General features: G+C 37.7%; 1 protein-coding gene across 8 annotated transcripts in view; it reads right to left on the bottom strand.

The window, feature by feature from the left end:
• cacna1g (calcium channel, voltage-dependent, T type, alpha 1G subunit) overlaps nucleotides 1–23,961 on the bottom strand; it is a 192,430-nt gene extending 168,469 nt beyond the window's left edge. For 6 of the 8 annotated variants that reach the window (XM_049464279.1, XM_049464278.1, XM_049464282.1 and 3 more), the window contains exons 1-2: nucleotides 23,819–23,960; nucleotides 6,788–6,921 (exon numbers count right to left, since the gene is read on the bottom strand). In XM_049464279.1, the coding sequence (XP_049320236.1) occupies nucleotides 6,788–6,921; nucleotides 23,819–23,911 (227 nt within the window). In that variant the 5' untranslated portion in view covers nucleotides 23,912–23,960. Of the gene's footprint in view, nucleotides 1–6,787; nucleotides 6,922–23,818 lie in introns of all 8 variants that reach the window. The other 2 variants (XM_049464284.1, XM_049464285.1) reach the window with 1 other exon arrangement.
• Nucleotides 23,962–24,201: the final 240 nt, after the last annotated feature.

Below are 24,201 nucleotides of genomic sequence, written 5' to 3'. Positions count from 1 at the left end.
AGAGACAACCTGTCACTGCCTTCACTCGCTTCTGTCAGCCTGCTAATATCAGCGAAAGACAGGCAGCAGAGAGAAAGAGAGAGAGAAGCAGGAAAAGGAGGAACAGAGAAACAGAGCGAGGAAAGAAAAATGGCTGCGTTCACATTACCGAGCTGACGGGACTTAAATCTGCTTTTTTGGTCTTCTGAACCGATTTTTTCAGGGCTGTGTGCACAAACCAAATCTGATCTTTTCAAATCAGGTTTGAGTCACTTTCATATGTGGTCTTAGATCAGATACGTATTCAATGTGTTGGTATGTGACATAAATGTAAACAGTCAGATTGGATTCCATGTGTCTTTTTGCCTGTTCACATGTGCTCAGTGCTACTGGCTTAGTTCTAAGGCCAACATACTTATAGTAAAGTCTGTTCACTTAGCGTCCATATTTGCCATGCTACTAAGATAATAGTGTCTTTTTGTTTAAAGGCAGAACTTTATCCATAAACAGACACCATTCTGTGCTTTACAAACACATCCATTCATAGCTCAACTAGTGACTGTTCTCCTCGTTTATAACACCCCTAGAGGTGTCACATATAGAGATTTATTTACATTACAAATAGATTCAGGTCACCTTCATTTATGAATGTAAACCACTGAGAAAACCAAATCTGATCTGAGCAAAAATGAGGCATGTAATGTGAGCATAGCAATTGAGACAGAGAAGGAGGAAAATCAGAAACAAAAGACTGATCAAGACAGTGATAAGGCAGTGTTGTAGTTCATATTCAAGCTTAAAGAATTGCCATAGAAATTCATATTCATGTATAAATAATTAGTATGAGATTTGGTCAAAATGTTCAGATGTTGTTTATCAAGCCTATTTATAACCCTGTTAATTTACATGAGAATGATACATAAGCATTTTATTTACATTTTTATTATTTAAGGAAATTCAATACAATCAGCTCAGTTTTCACTAACTAGTTCTCAACACTGAAACTATCTAACAGAAGCCAAATATTATAAAAGGGTTTTAACCTTTAAAAAACCCTTTCTGTGTTTGTAAAAAAGTAAACATTCCACATCACTCCAACAGGTGGTAAAAGCTAGCATTGGCTAGTCTTTACCACCTGTAGAATTTGGTAGTTTTTGCTTTAAGCTTAGCAAAGAAACCTATTTGCACCCATCCCTCAGTTTTCGATTCATCTCATGACAAATTTCTCAAGAGCTTTCCTTTTGCTTCATGGTCACGAGAAAAATGGGAAATGCCTATGTCACAAGGTCTGGTTCACGTACCAACACATATTCTCCTAACTAGCAAAGTGGTGGTGATGTGCTGCTCTCTAGTATCAACAGTGTCGCATTCTCCTGCTGCAAGAAAGCTGCCGTCTTTCTTGCTGTTTTAATCTTGGAAGTTGCCTGGGCTCATGCATATTTTGAGAAAGCAAATATAACGTGTCAAATACTCATATAACATTTTTGGAGTTTAAAATTGGCCCCTTTTTCCAGCTCTGTTTTGGTAAGGGCAGATTTCTTTTGAAGGAGAACACACCAGTGTCTGAGGTTTATGGGGTGTCACTTCCATGTATTAAACTTTCATCATTCAACTATGCTGAGGAAAATACAGTTTGACATTCTGGGGCTCTGAGGAATAAAAAAAAGTATTATTGTATCAGCTGTGAGGAGAAACATCACTCATACTCAAAATCAATAGATTTACTTTACTTTATCTGGTTTCCAGGTGAAAGCCTACTGTACGTGCTTCAAGGACACTGCAGAATCACACCAGTCTTCAGTAAAAAAAAATTACAGCAAGCAAAACAGTGGCTGAAATATTAACAGACTGCCTCTAATGTCAAAGTTAATTTATTTGGCAGCGCATTATGCAAATTCATTTTATTTTCCGTCCCCAAACAATCTCACCTCTCCCAAGGTGAGAACGGCGTGCGCAATAAACAATTACAAATTCTAAACGCAGAGGAGCTCTTCATTGGCCTGATGAGCGAGAGCATGATTGTGCTGAAGTCTTTCGCTTTATAGTTGGTTTGACTTGAAATGAACTTTCCACTGTTGAAACATTTCCAATGCGCGAAGAACGCCCGTGCCTCTGTGAACTCGGGCCAATCAACCGGAGCTCCTAAGTGTGAATAAAGGCATTGTGGAGGAGCGAAAGGGTAAATCGGCTTGGCTGGAAGCTGAAATGAGTCTGCACTCGTTGCCAAGCAGCTGGGGGTGTCTGAGGCCGATACCTTTGCTGGTTAGCGTTGGATTCTCCGAGGATTTTTAAAGATTAAGAGGCGCTCTAAACGTCTCTCCAACTGAACCACACACAGACATAAGATTCTAAGCATGCATACCAAACGTTCAGCGCTCTATCAGCAGCCTGGCTCAGCAGAACACAGGAAGCTCTGATACATCAGACTGGGCTTAATGGTGTCAAACAGAGGAGCTCTCCTCACACAGGCATGAAGTGCTTTACTTAACACTGTCCAGCCAACTGACAGAAATATACAAGCTGAAGCCTGGGTGATATACTGCTGCTTACATTACATAATTAATACATCTAATATTTCAACTGTTTATTCACTGAGGTAAAATCATTCTCTTAATAGTGATATATGTACTGTGTATCTTAATATAACCCTAAGCAAAAGCACATACATTCATACAAACACTTATATTTTTAGACAATTAAAACTCAAATACTCAAATTATTAGAAAACAACCTGATTTTAGGACCAAAACTACAGAGCTACAAAACTAAATTTGGAATTTTGAAATCAAGTTAAGATTTAAACTTTGAATTAGTCTGATTATTAGGTTTTGGATTTGAATAAATATTATTTTCAGATTCTGGGCTAAGGTTAAAGTTACAGTAAGAGAGGTAGGGTGAGTGTTAAATATAGAATTTGGATTATAACGCTAGTCTAAAGTTCAGGTTTTACAATTACAAGTGAGTTTTAACTTTGGGTTGATGTTAAAATTAGATTAGAGAGAGTGATCTACTTAGATTTTTGGGCTGGGGTTTAGACTAGGGTTAGACTTAATGTTAGGGTAAAGTTTTGAGTTAGAATAAGAGTTAGGTTTAGGTTTTTGGGGTTGCGGTTTAGGCTAGGATTAGAACAAATGTCAGGTTTAGGTTTCTAGAGTTGAGGTTAGGGGTGGGTTTAGAAACAGTGAAAGGTTTAGGTCCTTGGGGTTGAATTTAAGAATATGGTTAGAAATAGTGTTAGGTTTAGGTTTTGGGTGTTGAGGTTTAGCCTGAATTAAATGTTATGTTTGGGGTTGAGGTCAAGGTTAAAGTGAGAGTTAGGTATAGGCTTTAAGTTAGAGTGAATGCTAGGGTTGGGTGTTGGGTTGAAGTTAAGGTTGGTTTTAGGTTAAAGTGAGCGTTAGGTTTAGGTTTTAGGGTAAAGTAAGTGTTAGGTTTAGGTTTTAAGTCAGAGTGAATGCTATAGGGTTGGGTGTTGGATTGAAGTTAAGGTTGGTTTTAGGTTTTAGGTTGAAGTCAGCATTAGGTTTAGGTTTTGGGTTAAAGTGTTTAGGTTTTAGGGTTTGGTTTTGGTTGAGAATAAAGTCAGGTTGCTGTAAAAAGTTTTAATGGAAAGTTAACATAACCCTAGGTGACTATGAGTGATCAAAATTGGTCATTTGGTGCAGCCAATCGGATTAAAGTAAGATGGAGAAATGCTATTTTACTGAAGTCCTTTGTAAAATGTCTGATCTGATCTGTTCTGATTTTTGATGGGTTTTTTTTTATTAAAATGCATTCATTGTATGTTGATAACACGGGTAAAACAGTACAAACAACAGTAATAAATATTATTAAATGGTCATGGTACGGGGAACATATTACCTAATTATTAATTTTCACTAGTTAAGACATTATTAACCATTACTACTGAAAATGTTCATGTTTAAGAATGCTGTAAATAATTGTGAATTAAGACATCAAGAGTTAAAAATTGCAATGATTAATAACATCTTAACTAATATCAAAGAATGATTAGTTGAGACAGTACTTTTAATAATTGTAGCCTTATTGTAAAGTGTTACCCATACAGTATATGGTATATAAACATCGCAAATCTTAGCATATTTTCCCCCCAAAAAAGTAACTTTTCAGCTTAACCTTACAAAATCATCCATAAACATGATAGCACTACTTATGCTATCTGTGGAGAAATCTGACTAAGCATAATACGATACAGCCTATCATCGCTCACCCAAAGCTGCGCGGACAGTAAGTATGTCATCTGGAGTGCTATCAAAACAGCCGTGGAGAAACTGGTTTTGCCAGCATGCCAGGAGAACATGCCAGCATCCTGTCATTCCTGCACGCTCCTCTCGTGTACACACTTTGGCTGATGGCTCCTGGATATCCTTCCATATGCTCCATATGTTGGGGTAATTTCCATCTCTAAACATAATCCTATGCATCTCTCAGCGATACATGCAAGAGTCTCACTCTGCCAGCACTGATTGGCAGCACAGAGCATCAGGTCTGTAGATTGGGGCAGATGAAGCTCAGGCAATGAAAACGGACAAATGTGCTCAAGCTGGTTTGGCTCATTTGTGCAATGAAAAGATAACCGATAGTTGGAAGTCTATGTTTATAAATGTGACTGCTGTGACTGTTTCACACACAGAGTACATTGTCACGTTTATTATCATATGTTTCTATATTAAAATCTAAGATTAAAGAACAAATTATAGATATAAAAAGTGCATGGCTTCCATGAAAACTGGCTTAAATAAGACACTGAAGACAGTTTAAAAAGATGCAAACATTTTTTTTACACCTAATAAAACAATTATGAGCTCAGAAAGCTGGAGAATGCAGGTTGATTTGGCATTTACTGCCAGCCTATTTTCCATTTTTCAATTACACAGCAGTCAATAAATGATCAATTGTTCATTTACAAGTGTCCAAACAATTACTATACTTTTTTAAAGTTTTGGACTGCAAAAATTTGGGCACACGCTGACAAATAAGAATTTGGACAACATAAACTGACAGACTAGAACCATACAATACCTCCAAATAAATGTGTGTAATGCCACAGAGAAATACTAAAAAAGTGAGATACAAACTTTTGTTTGTGATCAATGACTCTACAAAACATGGACCCTGCAGTTTAAATTCCATACATCTGATAGAATTGAAAATAAAAAAAGATGTTATGATTAGTTATGTTGTTGTTAAATTTACAGCCAGTAAGTCAGCAGACAGTAAAGACCTGTCGAGTCAGACTCAACTACTCAGTGGTACACCCACACCCTTTTCCCAGGTCAGGTGTCTCAGGCTGCCTTCATTGAGCTAACCATGCAGAAGCTCTGAATTGACTTACTCAAGCAATAATACACGAGTCTATTACTGTGATTATACCACAGTTCTATTATTGCAGTTTACTGAATGGTTCTGAGTTAAAGAAAACAATAAAATACGATCGGTTTGGTTCTAAACACTCCACGAGTTAAAATAGTTCCACTGCTGCTCTGTTTGTAGCTGTGCTGTTTGGCTTGTAAGCGCTGCATCGTTGCTAGGTTACCTGTATGTGGTGGAGTAATACATGGAGAGCTTCATTTACAGTGCATTACTGGCTGATAGCGGCACTCACAAAGCCCCTCTCAACCAATCATATTGCAGAGTCTGAACTAACTGTGATATAATTAAGTGCAACCCTGTCTTCTTACCGTATAGCAGAACATTTTAAAACTGAATTCTGGAGGTCCTAATTAATCATAGGGCACATTTCTTGGCCATTACATTGTAGAAGTCAGTTCCAAAAAGTGACGTAAACTTTAAATATATTCAAGACATACAGCTGTATCAGTTACCCATAGGACACTGAACATTTACATCATAACAGGAAAAATTAAAATGCTAAATGCACACAGGTTTTACACAAACATTGTATAATTTGGGCCTTTCAATTGACCTCACCTTGTAGCCTTGCTAGATTGCTCCATATGTGTGACCAACATGAATGAATGCAGCTATTGTGTGCTAATATATAAGTGTTAATATATGGGCTGTTTTAAAAAAAATTAAACACATTGTGGTTGAATAATAAAAAGCTGTATGAAAATATCTGAATATCCCTGGACAAAGCTTACGCTTTCCAATGTTTGGTTCTTCGTCTGGCATGTTTTTTTTTTTACATCCAGTTTCCCACCTGATCTTGTGATACAACATCTTGTGAGAAACTCCTGCAAGATTTTGAGGATCAGAGGTGTCGGCTGGGCGTGTATAATCTGAAAAAGTGTGTGGTGTTTCGTTCAGAGCAGATTGTGTAGTGTGGGGTGTTTGATGAATAACAAATCAGTTATTCAGACAAATGCCTTTTGGTGTGAGGTTTTCTCACCTTTTCAACATCAGTTAAAGCGCACCCCACGTGAGAAACGAGTTAATACTGTTACTCTTGTATCACTATAGAATAAGCATGCCTGGACACTAGTAAGTAAAATACACACATAGTCTCTTAATGCTGATGAATACAGAGGTTCTCTACTTCATTACAGATATAATTGTAAACCCTGTGCTGTGGATCAGGCAGAAGTAAATATGAGTAAAATAAGTTAAACTAAGCAATCAGTTCATAGAGTTTCTGTAAACAACATAGATAGTACTGTGTAGTCAAATCTTCAAACTGTGCTAAATACTGTAATATATACCATAATTACATTTCAACAATGAATTTTAACTGAGAATGAAAGTTGTGAGTTGAGAGTGGTGATATTATCACCTCAAATAATGAGCTTTAAGAAAGTGTCAGTTAGTCGAGTCTGTCCTCACTCACCCAGCCAACACAATGAAGAAGTCTAGCCGGTTCCAGGTATCTCCAAGGTAACACTTTTTGCCAAAGATGCCCAGTGCCACCATCTTAATCACCATCTCAATAGCGAAAAAGGCAAAGATGAAGTCGTCAAAGTCCTGCAATGAGAAAAGCAGAGGGTTAAATGAAACTTCAACCCTGAAGAACAGACAGACAGACATTTTCTCCCCAATTTACACGGCCAATTACCCAACCCACTCATTAGGACCCCTATCACTTATAATACTCCAACACCAGGAGGGTGAAGACTAGCACATGACTCCACATGTGAAGTCAGACTCCCCGTCTTTTTTTTTAAACAGCTGGTGATGCAGCATTACTAAGTAGCATCACAGTGCTAAGTAGGCTCACAGATGCCTTGTGCTGATCAACATCACACTTTAGTGATGTGGGGAGAGAGCGCCATCTACCCACCCAGCGAGGGCAAGGCCCCTGTGCTCTCTCTCAGGGCTCCGGTAGCCGACGGCAAGCTACATGAACAGGATTCGAACCAGCGATCTCTGCTGGACCACTCGGAGCCCGACAAACAGACTCTCTGATGCTGTCTAAATTGTTGATTGGACAAACAATACAGAACTACTTAAAATATAATACATCTCCTTTTGTCATATGGAGACTGAAGAAACATTTTCCCATGTAAAAAACATCTTCACAGTATAGAGCGTGTGATTGTGTGTGTGTGTGTGTGTGTGTGTTGGGGGTGGATTGTGTGTGTGTGGGTGGGTGTGTGTATCTATAAGCTGATTCTAAGTTGACTCAAACAGCCGACTCATGTATTTTCTGTGCAAATCCTGAGCCAGGCCCTTCTGTGATGCCCCAAATGCAGAGTTCACAATGTTCTCTGCAGGAAATGCCTTATTTATTTATGATAAACCCGAGTTTTTCGAGGAACACAGTGTAAAAGATCCGCATGTAAGCACAGAGTGTAATGATTAATTAATGCAAAACCAACCAATTAAGTGAAAAAGTGAGTTTATAGCAGAAATTATTAAGTTTACTTTGCATTCTGCGCTGGCATATTTGCTCCCGGTGCCAATTTATTTTCCCTTTATTTTGTATTCCATATGTAGATGAAAGATGCAGTCGAGGCACAGTTTGGACACAGTGTTGAAAAAAAAAAACATCATCATTCTATTATTCACAAAACACTTGTTTGTAATGATGTGTGAAGCAAATGAACAATACAATATGGTTGGACAATAGCCGCCGCTACGCTAACTTAATCAGAGATGTTCAAAAGGGCCTCTAATAAAAACGGGATATTTTTGAAGTCTAAATAGAGAAAATGAAAGGGAAGGGGGATCTATTATGAATGATAAGAATGGCATAAAATAAGCACAGTACATCCTGTACTTTCATTTAGAATTTAATCAATGGATGAAAAAAAAAAAGATTTTTTCTGTTTATCCCCCTCCATCATTAGATATTTATTTTCTATCTCAGAGCTGAATGTCTGTATTCTGCTGTATGATTTAGTGCAGGATTATGAACATAATATACTACAGACTATTAAATAACATCACAATATTTTAGTCTATTTTTGAAGTAATGATATTCTTGGCAATATGACAAAATGCGGAAGAACATTGTATTCATTTTAGAAGGATACACTACTGTTACAAAATAACAGTGCTATAATGTACATGCTTCACAGTTTTAAAAAATAACATTCAGCAGAAACTAAAAGATCTGTTTTATCTGTTTTGTAAACAACAGTGCATTACCAGACTCAGAATTTGTATAAAACAACAAAAATGTTAATAAGTAAATAATTTAACATAAAAATGATCTGTTATGACAAAACATGTGGATATTACTTAATGCATATAAACTTGTGGTGTCAATTAGAGATTCACTGATGTGAGAATTCTGGGTCGATATTCAATATTACACCTCAGTACAACAAAATGTAACATTTATTTGCCTTACAATAAAAGCAACAATAAAATATTTTTTGTGAGACATTTGTTTTTACACTCACTTAGCTAACTGGTCCTCACATGGACTGCTCACAGCTTTAAATACTCTTTTTATAGTTAACATGTTAAATAAAACAATAGATGTATAATAAAAATAAATAAAAATAGCTTAAATCAATGGATTTTAAAGTAACACTGCCTCTGTAGTGGTGCAGCCAGCATCGATTGGTCCTGTTCCAGAATACAATAAATATGTCAGCAAGTTTTGGTTTCATATATCACTGATACCGATATAATTTCCGATATTTTCGTGCTTTCCTAGTGTCAGTCAATTTAAACCATTATTGAATTAATCACAACAATATTCTGTGATAAATCACAATAAATGTGTACTTTTTCTTCTTAAGACCTGAGATTTTAATAGAGGATATTTAATGTAAATAAAATAATTAACTTCAGATTGACACAATTAAAATTATTATATCAGTTATATCAGTGTTGTCAATAATAATATGATTAATCACAATTAAACTCATGATTAAAAACTTTAATGATGTTACTCCCCTGCTCATATTTTGTGTGTGTGAGAGAGAGTAATTATTGTGAAATAGATCCTTTAAATTTCTGTATTTTCTTCATCATGTGAATCAAAACCCCTCAGGTCTTACAGCTGCTTCCCAAAAGCCCAGCAGAGACTCCAGCAGCTCTGTGGAGCTCTGTGATGAAAAGTGTCTATTGGTCAGTTTCATAGACGAAATCCACAAATTACAGGTAAGAGGCAGATAACTAACATATTAAACCACCAATCAGACATGACGAGAGGCGGAGCAAATGTCTCTGCCTTCAGTAGGCGGAGACCAGAGCCATCAATGCATTGAAGTTGACAGCACTAATAGGAACTGCAAATATAAACAATTGCACAAAAAAATACCCCTAAAGATTAACCTATTAACATGTTTTGACCTGTATACATGCTACAGGTGTAGGTGATACAAAACCCTTTTTACTGCAGTGAAATAACTCATTATATTCTAAAAAATCTAAGGGCTTTGAAATCTCCTACAGGACACTTGTAGAAGCTCTACCCCACTTAATGATTTCAGATCAGTAACAGCAATCAACCCAAATTCTGCAGGTTTGAAAATAGACATAAAAACTAGACAAACATAACGAAACGAAAGGTTTGGAGGACATAAATTGTTTGATTTGTATTCAGGAAAATCCTGATTTTAAAATGAAGTTCAGGAAAGAGCCAATTTTATGATTTTATTCAATATATTTTAACAGTTGCAGATTTACTTGAATATTTTCTATTATTTTTATGTCTGTTAAAGGGTTAAATTAATTAAATAGTACTTTCAAAACAGAATACCACCATAATCACAATATGGATTTATTTTTCATTATTTAAAATATGACGGCGATATTATTCTGTATGATACGATCAGGCACAGCCCTACTGCAGACTACTTCCTTTTACCGTATTAACTATTAATACAGTCTGGTTAACTGCACTCCTGCACTTCACTTGGTCAAAGATGAAAGAGTGCAGGCAGCTGGTGCACATGTTAATCACTCGTGAAATAGGCGGAGGCACTGGGGCTGGTCTGGCCTCAGTGACCCCTTCATTTCCCTCAAGGGTAATTGTGGTCGCATGGGAAATGCACCTGGGCTTTCTGAGCCAGCTGGAGCATTAGCGGTGAAGACTCTTAAGCAAGGGAATCCCTCCAGCCAGGACGTTTTCGCTATGCAGGGAATATTAATTAAGTTGCAGCGGATAAGCACACTGTCACAAGCTCTGCGTCATCTCTACTCCAGCAGTAAAGTGTTGGCCACTCTAGCGCCTTCACTCACTGCGGACCGGCGCTTTTGTCATTCAGAGTTAATGCTCTTGCACAGTTTCTCTATAGGGAATACTGTCAAGAGGCCCGTTCTGGCACCAAACTGTGACAAGTCATTTAACATGAATGCTTTGGGACCACAGTGCTTTTGAATCAAATGAAAAGGCCATAAATTGTAAGTAATATTTCCATGTTTGGCTCGGGAACACCAGCGCTGGTCATATGGCGGCCCACATGGTGTGTCAGTAGACAATAAAGAATGAAATAGGGAGCACACGCACACAAGCCACTATAGACAAGAAAGGCCTTTTTTTTTTTTCATTACTTATGAACAACTTTGGACCACCACACCCATCAACACCACATGAAATCCCACAGCTCCCACATTCACATTTACAGCACAGCCAAAGTTAAAAGCAATACTGTTAACAATCCGTCATCTTCTATTGTGGAGCTACAAACTGAACCTTTATATAAAAATAAATTATTAATCCCCCCCTCAAAAAAAACAAGGTTGAAAAGATCTCAAATTGTTTTAGAGATTAATTCTTAGGGTTTTTTTTTTTTTTTTTTTTTTACATTACGTACATTATTTCTCTGGTCCTAATTAGCTAACAAGTGTGTTAACTTGGAGTGTTTCCCCCCGCTTGGTTTGGTTTGGATTGGGTTCAAACAAGGAAACTTCAAAATGTGGGTTAGAGATGTAAATACAGAAAAAAGGTCCTATATTCAGGATTAGCACATTAGAGTCAGAGCAATTTATTATGGAGATAATACCTGTAGTATTTATTTGGGTAACACATCAGATTAACCTGCACCTGAACAGCCATTTAGCTTAAACCTGAGTCTATTTGTTAGTTGTGTCGGATCAAGGTCAGATCAAGTTTTCAGCACAAACTGCTCCACAGTTTGTTTGGGTTGGGACATCGAGGTGGTTGTTTGGTCATCACCTGAGTGAAATGACTGTTTTTACATCTGGAAAAACGAAGTGCTTTTTAACTGGATTAAACAGTGCTTGTGTGAAAACACCCTCAGGAGGATTGGGTCTATTCTAGTAGGACCACTATGTTAAAAAATGAAATTTAGAAAATATGTTTTTTCCCATGAGCTCCCAATGTATTCTTATGTAGAAAGAAGTGGAAACATAACAACTGGATTTGGTGGGCAGGCACATACTCTGGTTAACATATTGTATATTTGCCGTCTGCATCTTTAATATGTGGCCATCAGCCAGTCACCCAAACTCTCAAACATAAATGCTCATAAAGGCAAGTTGGACACAAAACACAATTAAGCCCTCACTGGACAGGATTAGTTTCTCAGGGGGACATCTGTGTAAAATATTTTACACTTCTACTTAGTGATAAAACTCCTGCAGCTGGACTGCAATTCAAAAAACAAGAGGAAAAGTGAGTTTTCTTGGTCATCTGACATTGCGTTCAGTAGCTCCTCTATTTCCACTCTCTGTTGTGTTTACATGGATCTCTGTGAAAACGCACGGCCAAAGTGTAATTACTTAATTACGTGTAATTAAGTGCATGGCAGTGGACAAATAGCTTTTTTATTAAACTCGAGGTGAAGAAACTCAGAGATGTGCGTCCGGACGGGACAAAAAATTACCTTACCACCATAGAGTTCATACTTTTACAAACACAAAAAATTCAGGACTTTATGGTGATGGGTTACTACAAACCAACACTCCATAGACAATCCATAGACTCATCCTGACATCTTACTATTACTTTACTGTATTGAACCCAGACCAGGAGCACTTCTTGTGTCTGTATGGGGGCACAACATTAAATACAGCATAAAGCTTCTGCTCTGGTGTGCACCAGTCTTTAGTAGCAGTAGAAGTGGGCTGCGGGTGCAGCCTCTCTTTACTTTCTATGGACAAAACCAAAGAAATTATAAACTCCAGAAATTACAAACTCCTTATCTTTGAAACAACAGATAAGAACCTCTAACTTAAAGATAGTCCACACTCTGTGGCATCTTTTAATTTAATATTCAAAGATTCGACTCATCTTTAGATAAGAACAGCTTAATGTTGAGAATTAATGTAGTTTTAAGCTCTTATGCCAGTCCCTAGAGATTACTGAATCAAAACCAAGAATCTCACCTTCATTATAGCAAAAAAGCTGAAGGAATGAGGAATACTGAACAGACAGGATATCAGACAGGATATACATGGTGTTATGAGTTCACAAAGGTTTGTGTAAGCCATACTTCTAATCTAATATTCTATAAATACTAGGGGTGTAACGGTACAGAAAATTCACGGTTGGGTTCACACCTCGGTATAAATCCCACGGTTCGGTTTGTTTTCGGTCTGGTTGGTAAAAAAAAAATAATAAAGAGGCGGGCATTCTGTATAGCCTCACCTTTATTAACTTTATAATAACAATGAATCTTCATTATAACCATGTTTTGTATTTTGGGATGGAATGTTTAAACTGGGCTTAAGCACTTTTATTAAATGCTTGAAACCAGGGTTCTCTCCTACTGTCATCATGAGAGGATCCATCTTTTGGATCTTGCTGGAACAAACAAACAATGAGCCTGATTGTGGTGCTTTATTAAGAACAAAAACAACAGCATTACTTTAACTGCTTAAACTACAAATATTTTTTCTAACCATATTATTGGATGTTCTTTTTAAGAAATAGCAGTATTAGATTGTTAAAATTAAATTATATTAGTGGTTTTAATCACTTAAAAATGGGAGAGAGAGAGAGAGAGAGAGAGAGCACAAGCAAGCAAGAGAGAGAGACAGACAGCGAGAGAAAGAGAGAGAGAGTGCGAATGAGCGAGTGAGAGAGAGACAGTACGAGCGCCAGACCCTGCATGAACTCTCAGGTGCAGCTAAATTTCAGAGCAGGCTATAGGCTAAGTCAGAATCGATTTGCTAATAGTAACAGTGCTACAGCTACACTTTCCGCGTTCACTGGTTCCACAAGTCTCCTGTAGACTGTACCGTGTATTCTGCGTGTGTGTTTGCGCGAACCGAACCATGAAGGTTTGTAAAGATTACACATACCGTTACACCCCTAATAAATACTTTTATAAGTCTATTACAAGTATTCACACCCCTCCTCCACCCCATCCCAACTTTCTACATTTTTTTTCTCCTTGTTGCCTCCACCTTTTTAAAGAGGGCCGGGCACCTGAACTCCAGCCCAAAGAGTTTCAACCACTCCCTTTAGTTTCCTTCTAAGCAATCGCATTCTGATGGTATGTTTCAAACTGCATGCAAAACACAGCATAACACAGGAGATCAGGAGATAAAACAAGAGATAGCCTTTTATATATTATTTATGAGAGTAAATATGATGATGATAAAAAATGTTTTTTTTTTAAATAATAAAAAGCTAAAAAGAAGAGCAATCCTTAAAAAGCTTCTTCAAAAGACTTTTCTTAGAGTTTTTTTTTCTTCTTTTTTTTAGGAAAAACAAGTTTTTCTTAGCCTTGTATGGTGTTTGGTCTGCTTAACTGTGTGTACACAAGTGTGTGCGCGCCTCTACGGACCTTCCATGGTTCAGCAGTTCTCTAAAGATAAACAGCGCAGACTGGGGGATCCCCTCAACACAGCACAGCTCAAGAATCTCCACACACACAGCCTGCCAGCATGCTTAATGATCTCCTATTCTCCTATGTATCTGTCTCTCTCTCTCTCTCACTCGCTCCTTCTTTGCATCTCTTCCTCTACCGCTTTCCTTCCCGTCCTCTCTCAGATGGCATTGTTTCATCTATCTCTTTCAAGATTCCTGCCTCCTTCTCTTCCTTTTTTTCTCTCCCCGCCATCTCATCCAGCAATTTCTATTAAAGACTTGTCATCCCTCTTGTTCATATCTTGTGCCGAGCGTTTAAAAATAGCCGGAGTTGGTGGGGAGAGTAGCATGTGGTGTGACTGAAGGCGAGGGAGTTCATCTGTGCACTGTGATCTTTTTGGCACCGAATAAATCTTCTCATGGTGTCCCCTTTGTTGTCCGAGCAGCTTAGACGTTTATTGCCTACGCAATGCATTTGATAGGATTTCGCCTTTGCTTGGTGGAGAAGGTTATTCCAGTGCGAGTGATACCCTCTCTCTGCTGCATACATACAGTACACACACACACACACACACACACATACATGCATATACACACACACACATATCCGAATTTACACGCGTGCCTCATGCAGACACACCAGGGTGGAGAAACATATGGTCACCACTCTCTCTCTCCTTCTCTCTCTCTCTCTCTCTCTCTCTCTCTCTCTCTCTCTCTGTCTCTTTTCTCAGCAGCATTTCCATCCACCGACAGTGTCTTTCATCACATGTGTATACAGAGCAGTTGCTATGCAGATGATGCGTCATTGTGTGTAAAGCAGATGAACGTACAGAACTTCTAACAGATCAGTGCTCACATCGCATGTGAGTAAATGCTAACATTCCACCACTGGAGAGCATTAAATCATTGAGAATCAAAAAGGAAAATGAAAAATCCTAAAGTGGCAATTATTGGGCCCAAGCATCAATTTTCTATTAATGTTATAGTAAGTCCACAATAGTTTAGTAAAGGCTAATAGGAGGGTGCGAAGCACATATCACGTATTTCATGTCTTTTTATGAACTATAAACATTTAAATTGAAAGGCAAAGCCTATGTCATCTCAATTTTGATGTAGAAAAAAAGTAAAAATAAAAAATAAAAAACATTGAAAAATTGGGTACTTATCACAAAGCAAATTGTGCAGTAAGACAAAAGCCTTGTAAACTTTTCAAAATGCAAACTTTACAGGAGGTTCGCGCCATAACGTGTAATATTGGCACTGCTGTGCTGTTCTGCGGCACAAGTGCCAATATTACACGTTATAGCACAAACCTTGAGTGTATTATTGCTTAACTGTACCACATTTTTGATGTTAACATTATTGATGTTTACTGAAAGATTTCGAGTTAAAGAGAATGAGAAAAGATGATCTGATTTTGGTTATAAAAACTCTGCAAGTTTGCTGCTCTGTTTGGCTTGTAAGCGCTGCATCATTGCTAAGTTATCTGTATGTGGCGGAGTAATACATGGAGAGCTTCGGTTCCAGTGCATTACCAGCTGATAACAGCACTCATAGATCACCACTCAGCCAATCATATTGCAGGGCCGGAACTAACTGTGGTATAATATATAAGCCACTAGTTACTATGTAGTTAAACATTAACAATACATTGAACAGGGTATAATGTGTGTGTATGCTTTTTTTTATAATATTGTGTGTAGCTGTGATGGACACACTGACCTTTATACACATGTAATTGCATAATCTAACTGTAATTAATCTATAACAATGCATACTCCACCATTATTATAAGGATTTTGAACGTGTAACTAAACAGTTATTAGAGACAGGTATTATAAGGTGGTAGTGGGAGACCAAGAATACTTTTTTATTTGTATTCCAACATTTCTATTGGTCCATTCATCATGTTCTGACATTAGGACTCCAACTTGATTAAACAAACAGGGCAAAGACAAAATAAGTTTAAAGACAGGAGCAAAAGCTCCTGAGTAGCAGCTGTTTAGGATAAATTATCCACACTCCGGAACACTTGATTAGTACAATTTGGACAATTAACACAATTAAGCTAATCTGCAAACTTCTAAACGTGTCTCTGCCAAATCCTATAGTCAGTTCTCATTCAGTGAGCACACTTTGATGCAGAGAGAATGAATAGCTGTGCACTAGTTCGCAAAAGTCGGTTTTGCATATAATGCAAATTGGCTCAGAATTCGAAATCCAAGTGCAAGGCCCTTGAGGCATTTTCGACTGGCATATTCCAAGGAATCTAGGGAACAAAGACTCCTGCAGCATAACTCATGGTCCTGGAAATATAGACCAAAATGTAAATCCTATTCTACAGCATCACCTCCAGGCCAGTAGGGGTCACCTCATTTAGTTGATTAATGAATTGAATTTCTGTACTTTAAAGTTTTTGCTGCCCACCACATCTTCACACAGAAAAATCATAACCATAAAATGTAATGAAAACCAAGAAATGAAAGGAATAATTGAAGTTTGTAAGCATTAAATGTACGCTGATTAGTATCAATATTTTTTTTTACGCAGAATATGCCTCTTTTTTAATATGTCAATACCTAAACTATAGAAAGTTGTTTTGTCTTTTTATTAAGAAGTAGTAAGCATAGCCTCAATAGCTTATTTAAAATAAAACACACCATACTGCAAATCCTGTTGCACAGTAACTTTGTAACTTTGTAGCTCAGACTACAGTTTCTGCAGGATGAACTGTCATTAACAAATAGCAATTCAGGGCAAATGTGGAGGTCAGCTCAAGACTGGAAAGACCAGGAACCTCTCACAGAGAACTACTAATGTGCCGGTAAAACAAGTAAATCTTCAGAAAAGTTTATCTTAGAGTCAAAAAAACGGGTAAACTATTTCACTGTGCAGTGTTGCTTGCATAGATATAGTTCTAATCTTCATGCAAGAGTCATAAGAAGGAACTTTTAACTGCGACATGGTTATAAAATTCAGTGTAATTGAAGTGTAATTGGTAAGAAAAATATAATCTAAGCAAGAGTAATCAAATGTACACATAAGAGAACATAATATCACAGAGCAATATTGCAGAGAACAAGCAGAACTTCCCATTCAGTAACTTAAATTGGAAGATTAAATTCTTCAAAGGAAGAAAGGGATTTCCCTGAACAGAAACAGCACAAAAGACAGACATGTGCTTCTAGCACCTGGGGAAAAAGATAAGAAAAACTCAGCTCCACTTCCCTTAGAGACTGGGGAAGATCACACTGCAGAGCACATACCCAGCTCAACCCATGCATACAAGACTCATTCAGAGATATCTGCCCATGTTCTCACAGGATAGAGAGAGAGAGAGAAAGCAAGCAAGAAAGAAAGAGAGAAAGAAATGGAAGGAGTCCCACCAGTTAATTCAATCAGTTATGTTAATACACACATTAAGAGCTGTGTGTCTATCTTCTGGTGACAGCGAGCTGTGGTGATGGATGATAACACCTCATACTTGCAGTCAGTGCAATTAAGACCAACATCGCTTCTTTCCCTCCCTCCCTCCCTCTTTCTTTCTTTCTTTCAGAAGACCGTAACATGAGCCAATTTTGGCCAATATTGGTCTATTTATTGAACTTTTTAACCTATATTTTTTACTTTCCTGAGAAATCATAAGGAAAAGAGCAACAGGTTGGAAAGTGCACAGACTGATGGAATTTTGTAAGCACTGGTCTAGGATCTGAATGACTGGAATTCATCAAGTTCATTGACAGTGGAGATCACCGGACACCTCAGACAGTTTATACAGCACGTTCTTAGCATTTAAACTGAGTTAACTATGAGGAGGGTGGTACATTTAAATTGTAAATACTGCAAAATGTCCTACAAGTAACAGTCTTTAAATTCTAGAAACTACTTAGAGTTGATGTAAACACACTGGATCCTACTGCTCTTGAGTCTACAGATCAGCATTCCAGTCTGAGCAAAACAAGCCTAGACATTCTGCGTGACTGGCGGTGACCTAAACGGTGTCTGTTAGCCATGTTTTCCTGCAAAAACTAAAGGGAGCATACAGAAGATAGCAGAGGTGCTCATACAGCTCTAGAAAAAAATAAGAGACCATTTATAAAAGATTAGTTTCTTTGATCTTACCAAATTGAAATCCTCTGGAATATAATCAAGAGGAAGATTGATGATCACAAACCATCAAAACAGGCTGAACTGCTTGAATTTTTGCACAAGGAGTGGCATAAAATTATTCAAAAGCAATGTGTAAGACTGGTGGAGAAGAACAACAATGACAAGATGCATGTGCAGTAATAATGGGCTAATAATGATAATGACCTTTAGTATCTGGCTGAAATTGTCCATGCAAACAGTAAACTAGTCCAGAGTCTACTATACTTGGCATGCTGGTACAAGGTTTTGGCATGTATGGACTTAATAATACATGTTTGTCAGAATGATGAAACTTAGTGCAACTGCAACCAACCCACAACAGCACAGTCATGCCATATCTGACACTCCTTCCACTGTGTCACTCTACTTTAATTACTATAGACCCAAGTAGACTCAACAACACTGACACAATGCTTGTTTTTCTTTATTTTAATTATGTGTGAAATACATGCGAACAGTGAATTCTGAACCTAGTTTTGTGAATCAAATCATATTGTGGGTAGAGTGTATCGTTATATCTCTAAAAATATATATTTTATTATTATAAAGACTATTCCGGAGTCTGAATATGCTTCCCATGCATATCTGACCCAGCAACTCTGCCCTACTTATATACACACACACACACACACACACACACACACATTCATGCAAAGCTGCACAGGATTCTGTCAAAGTTGCTATCATTCATTGAATGATACTGAATGAGGAAAACCCATATAAGCATAAACAGACTGATTCCTCTGGTATTCAGAGCAGCATTAGTGCTGTGTTTAGACTGGTAGGTGTATGTGAGCGAGAGAGAGAGAGAGAGAGAGAGAGAGAGAGAGAGAAAGAGAGAGAGAGAGAAAGAGAGAGTCAGCAGAGGGAAAGATAGTGAGCGAGAGAAGCAGCAGAGGAATAAACGAGGATGTGTTGTTGTGTGGGCAGAGAAGCGGAGGCAGAGAGGGAAAAAAGAGAGAGAAAGACAGAGAGAGACAGAGTGAGATAGAGAGATGGAGAGAGAGCGAGAGAGAGAGAGGTCCTGCACACTCACTGCCTTTATTATATCTCATTGGTTTCTATTATTCCACCAAAGGCATTCTTTCTCCAGCTCATGCTGAGGTTAACCCGAGTCCCGCCGGCTCTGCAGACTCCGGTATCTGCCTGACAGAGATGGGAGCCGATTGGCTGTCTCTGTGAATTACCTGCCGGCTGGTTTTATCGTGTTTTTTCAGCGAGGATGTGGTATTTCCATATGGTAAGCGGGAGAGTGATATGATAGCGCTGCTAGAGAGGGTAATCGCTGTTAACCCACACAATCTCATGACCACGGTTGAGTCATCCTCATTTTGCCATTGGAAGTCTGGCTTTACAAATGAAACTTTCGCTCAGCTGGCTATAACAGCTGAAGTTGTTACACCGTTAAACAATATTAGTAGCTAGTTTCACTAAGCAGAACATGGATCGGCTTTCACAAGAGAGGACACTGGGGAAATACGGGCTTCCATAGTGGTTGGAATGTTGAGGCTGGGGGCTGCAAGTTAGTCTGAATTTGTTGACCCTTGGGGGAAAGTCTATGCATGAGTAGTTTACCATGACTAACAAATTACTTTAATATCCTATACACAAGCATGAAACATTTGGCCCGTGAGGTTATTAACTAGTAACTATAATGAATGATAAATAAAAATATAAAATGAAAATGCTTCTCTGGCCAGCTTTTGTTTATATTCCTCCCCTTTCTCCCTGTTGCGCCTGACATGACTTTAGTTTCCGCCTGTTTTAGTTTTTCCGCTCATTCTCAGGTTCCCTGTCTCCTTATAACTTTTTTTTTTTTTTAACCGGCCGTGTCTTAATTTACTAGCCAGGGCAGTGATAGTGTATTGGGATGCGACTCTGATAACCCGGGTTCGATCTCGTGTAAGGAGTGGAGTGTTTATTTATTAATTTTTTTTAATATTTTTTCTTGGTTTTTCGTTTCACCTACTTTGAGACGAACTGTTCTGAAATTGGGTTCAATACAGCTGTTACCTAAGGTGGGCCTAGGACCAAACCAGCTCCCAGGTCATAAGGTCAGGGTATTGTATGATCCCTACTTCATCTCAGAAGTATTGGATGGTGGAGCATTAGAATACCTAAGAACACATTTCCTATGCTCCACAGCTCAATGCTGGGGCCCATGTTAATTCATTATTTGATTCATTCCGGTTACTGTAAAGTGATGGAGGGAAATGAAACGGCTCAAGAGCAGAGTAACGTACAGACATCAGACAAACATCATATAAAAAAGCAGAACTTTATCTAACAAGCACATTAACATCTTATTTAAATTCAAAATTTGTGGTAAATTAATCTCGGAAAACAGTTCTTTGGTCAAAAACTAAAGACTTGCTGTAAACTATAGCCATAATCCACATATCATAACATATAACAGAACCTACTAATCAAACCAGTACAGTGTCATCCATCTGTTATCCGACATCAGCCATTTATTTAGCTTAGAAAACAGTTAGCATCACCAGTTAGCTGTTAGCCATCATGGTTAATTCGCCATTTTGGGATGCATCATAAAAGTTGCCAATGCAAATCATATTAATAAAAAGATATATACTAAAAATAATAAAGAACATTCCTTTTTTTATTTTATTTGGAATCTTTTATTTGGATGTTACTTTTAATCTAATATGTCAAATATCATCTTATGTGCTAGCATTATTGTAGAGCAAGATATTTAAGCTATAAATTTGCAAAATGACATATTTAAGACATTTTTAAACCTAGAATTTAATGAAAATAAACTATGACATGTGACATGTGTCTGTTCATTACAGGTAAATATTTATTAATTAATTTACTCAAAAGCTAAAATTGATTTAAATTGTGCAGTTTTAAATAGGTTCTTAGCAAACAGTGATGAATGTGATTAAGTTAGATTTTTTTATTGCAGTTTAAGCACATTTATCTCAGGGATCCACATAGATGCGTGTGTGTTTGAGATACAGAGAGAGATACAGAGAGAGATACAGGGAGAGAGAGAGAGAGAGAGAGAGAGAGAGATACAGAGAGAGAGAGAGAGAGAGAGAGAGAGAGAGAGAGACATACAGAGAGAGAGAGAGAGAAAGAAATTGAGATACAGAGAGATTGAGTTAGATAGAGAGATGTAGAGAGAGAGAGCAAACAGAAAGACAGTTCTCATTTAACCTTCAGGCAAAACACTTGTCTTTGGTATAAAGCAAAAAGGAATTTAGAAGATTTAAAGCAAAGTCCATGTCCTTAAGCTGAGCCCTGCTCTCAGCGAGTGAAAGATAAAACAGCGCTGTGTTTTCCCAGCGGATTACTGGAGCTGTCTTGAATTACTGGAGATCACCGCAGAAGGTTTTGGACATTTGTTTGTGGAGTGTGTTCAACAAAACATGCTGCAGGATATCTGGAGGGCCGCAGTGTTGTGTGCAGATGACACTGCTGCTGCGTGAACAATAATAAAAGCACTTGTCCAATGAGGAATGAGCTGAAGAAGACTGCAGGCCTGGAGTGAAACCCTGTGCTGATTTTATAGAACTTTATTTAGGGCTAGCTTTGTTATGTGGGTTATTGTAGTGATGGGAATTCCAGCGTATTTGAGTGAGTCAGATCAGTTGGCTCAGCACATGAATAAGAGTCAGCTCAGCAGCTCTTCATTCAAAAGCACTGCCAGTTGATTTTCTTTTCAGTATCAGCCAAAGTTAAAGATACTATGAATATAAGATTTTTTTTCCTTTCCTTTATAATCCTTTATAACTTAATGCCTTTATAAAAAAAATTACTTTAACTGAAAAGTAAAATAGTTAAAATCTATATCAGCAGCATCTAATGAAAGATTCACAGAAGAAACGCAATAAATCAAAAGCTATTATTAAGAAGAGTTTTTCCTTATTTCTTTTTTAAAGTTGGAATAACTGACTCTACTGTCTATTGTAGACTTTCAACTTAGACTTAGATTGCTGTGAAAATTTGATTGCAATTAGACAGAAAGACACAAGAGCTTCAGTGAGGTCAGAATGTTGGATGGTCACCATCATAGTTGTTTCCCTCCAACTCCAAAACTAATCCTAAAAGTGTTGGATGAAGAACCCTAATTCCAGAGAACACAGTTCCACTGCTCCACAACTCAGGTTTAGGGCTTTATACCTACTACTAACCACACCTGGTATTAGACATGGTGGCAACAGGTTCAGGATTTTCCGCTGCAGAGAATTCCATTCTATTGACAGTACATCTCAGTTCTGTGTGTGTGTGTGTGTGTGTGTGTGTGTGTGTGTGTGTGTGTGTGTGTGTGTGTGTGTGTGTATGTACATTTGTGTATGTCTTTGCATTAGTCAGCTTGTCTCAGTAATAGTAGTCGAATTCACTTATTAAAAGGGGTGTCCACAAACTTTTGGACATAAAATGTATTTATGTGTGTAAGTCAGCTCCCAACATTTATTTAAGGCTACGTTCACATTACCAAGCTGAAGTGACTCAAATCCGACTTTTTACTCAATGTGGTTCAGATCTGTTTTTTTCATGGCTTTGTAAATGTGTCAAATTCCTGCAACATGAATGTGAACTGTCAAATCAGAATTCATGCATGTTTTAGCTTTTACACATGCGCTATATGCTTCTCTCTCGTACCCACACTCTCTCTCTCTTGGTGCAGCTGGCAACTATATTTGCAAAAACAGCAAAAGCAAACCACCTGGCCTTTATTCACCTCCTCGACCTGAGAATGCACTTTAGACCAGCTGTTTACTCTCCACTCCAGCAAAAGATGCTCCACATATGATCTGCTAAGTCATCCATTTTACCTTTATAAAGCTACGAGTCGTCTCTCAAATATGACGTTTTTTTTGCTGTTGGTAATGAAGGTCACGTTTATACACGTATCAGTGTGCGCACGTAAGATGTTTCAGAGACAGATTCGTTCACATTACACACAGATACAGGTCACTTACATTTGTAAATGTGAACCGACAGCCAAATTCAATCTGAGCAAAAAATTGGATTTGAGCAATGTGGCTCGTAATGTGAACGTAGCCTAAAAGAACCAGTTTAAAGCATGCTGTGTACACTCTAATAAACAGAGGTACGATATAAGTACTTTTTTGTACTCAAAGATACATTCTTCATAACTGTACCCTCAAAGGTACAATATCGGTCTTTACAGGGTCAGATTTGTTCCCTCTGATAAGTACAAATTTGTACCATTTAACCAGACAAAAGGTACATTCAGTATTCTGTATGACTGTACTAATAAACTATATATATATTTAAATTGCACATTTTTCATTTGAAAGCCAGTCAATTTTGCATCATCAAGTTTTTGAGCCATATTTAGTTGATGATAATGTTTATAATCTTTATACTCTTTACTGGCACAAAAATCATGTGTACAAAAAAGGACTTTCACTGAAAGGTACTTTTTTTGTACCTCAGTATAAGGTATAGCCCCAGCAACAAACTTTCTTTTTTTAGGCACAAATCTGTACTTACTTTTCTTAGTGTGTGTGTGTGTGTGTGTGTGGCAGTACTCACCTCCAGGATCTTGCAGCGCTCGGAGTCACAGTCACTGTCTTCACATGGGTGGAACATGCCCAGAGTCACACAGTTCAGCAGGATCACTAGCATACTGGCACGCTCAAACCATGTATAGAACAGCAGTTAAGGAACAAAACTTTTGTATGAAAACAAAAAACACAACATACAATATAACACTCAATATAACACTACAATATAACAATATAACACTCTTCATGCAGTCTAATTTATCATGTTTAAAATGTGTTGTGGTTAGAAATGGGGCATTGACTCTTAAAAGTCAACAAGTTGCATTAATTGATACATAGCTACACAATTATTACATATATAATTAGCCCACATTCTTATTTTTTAAAACATTTACAATCTGTATCAAGTTC

The sequence above is a fragment of the Astyanax mexicanus genome, chromosome 15, assembly GCF_023375975.1.
Source record: "Astyanax mexicanus isolate ESR-SI-001 chromosome 15, AstMex3_surface, whole genome shotgun sequence".
Classification (NCBI taxonomy): Eukaryota; Metazoa; Chordata; class Actinopteri; order Characiformes; family Acestrorhamphidae; genus Astyanax; species Astyanax mexicanus.
The sequence above is the reverse complement of the archived record's forward strand: the minus strand, read 5'-3'. Positions and strand labels throughout refer to the sequence as shown.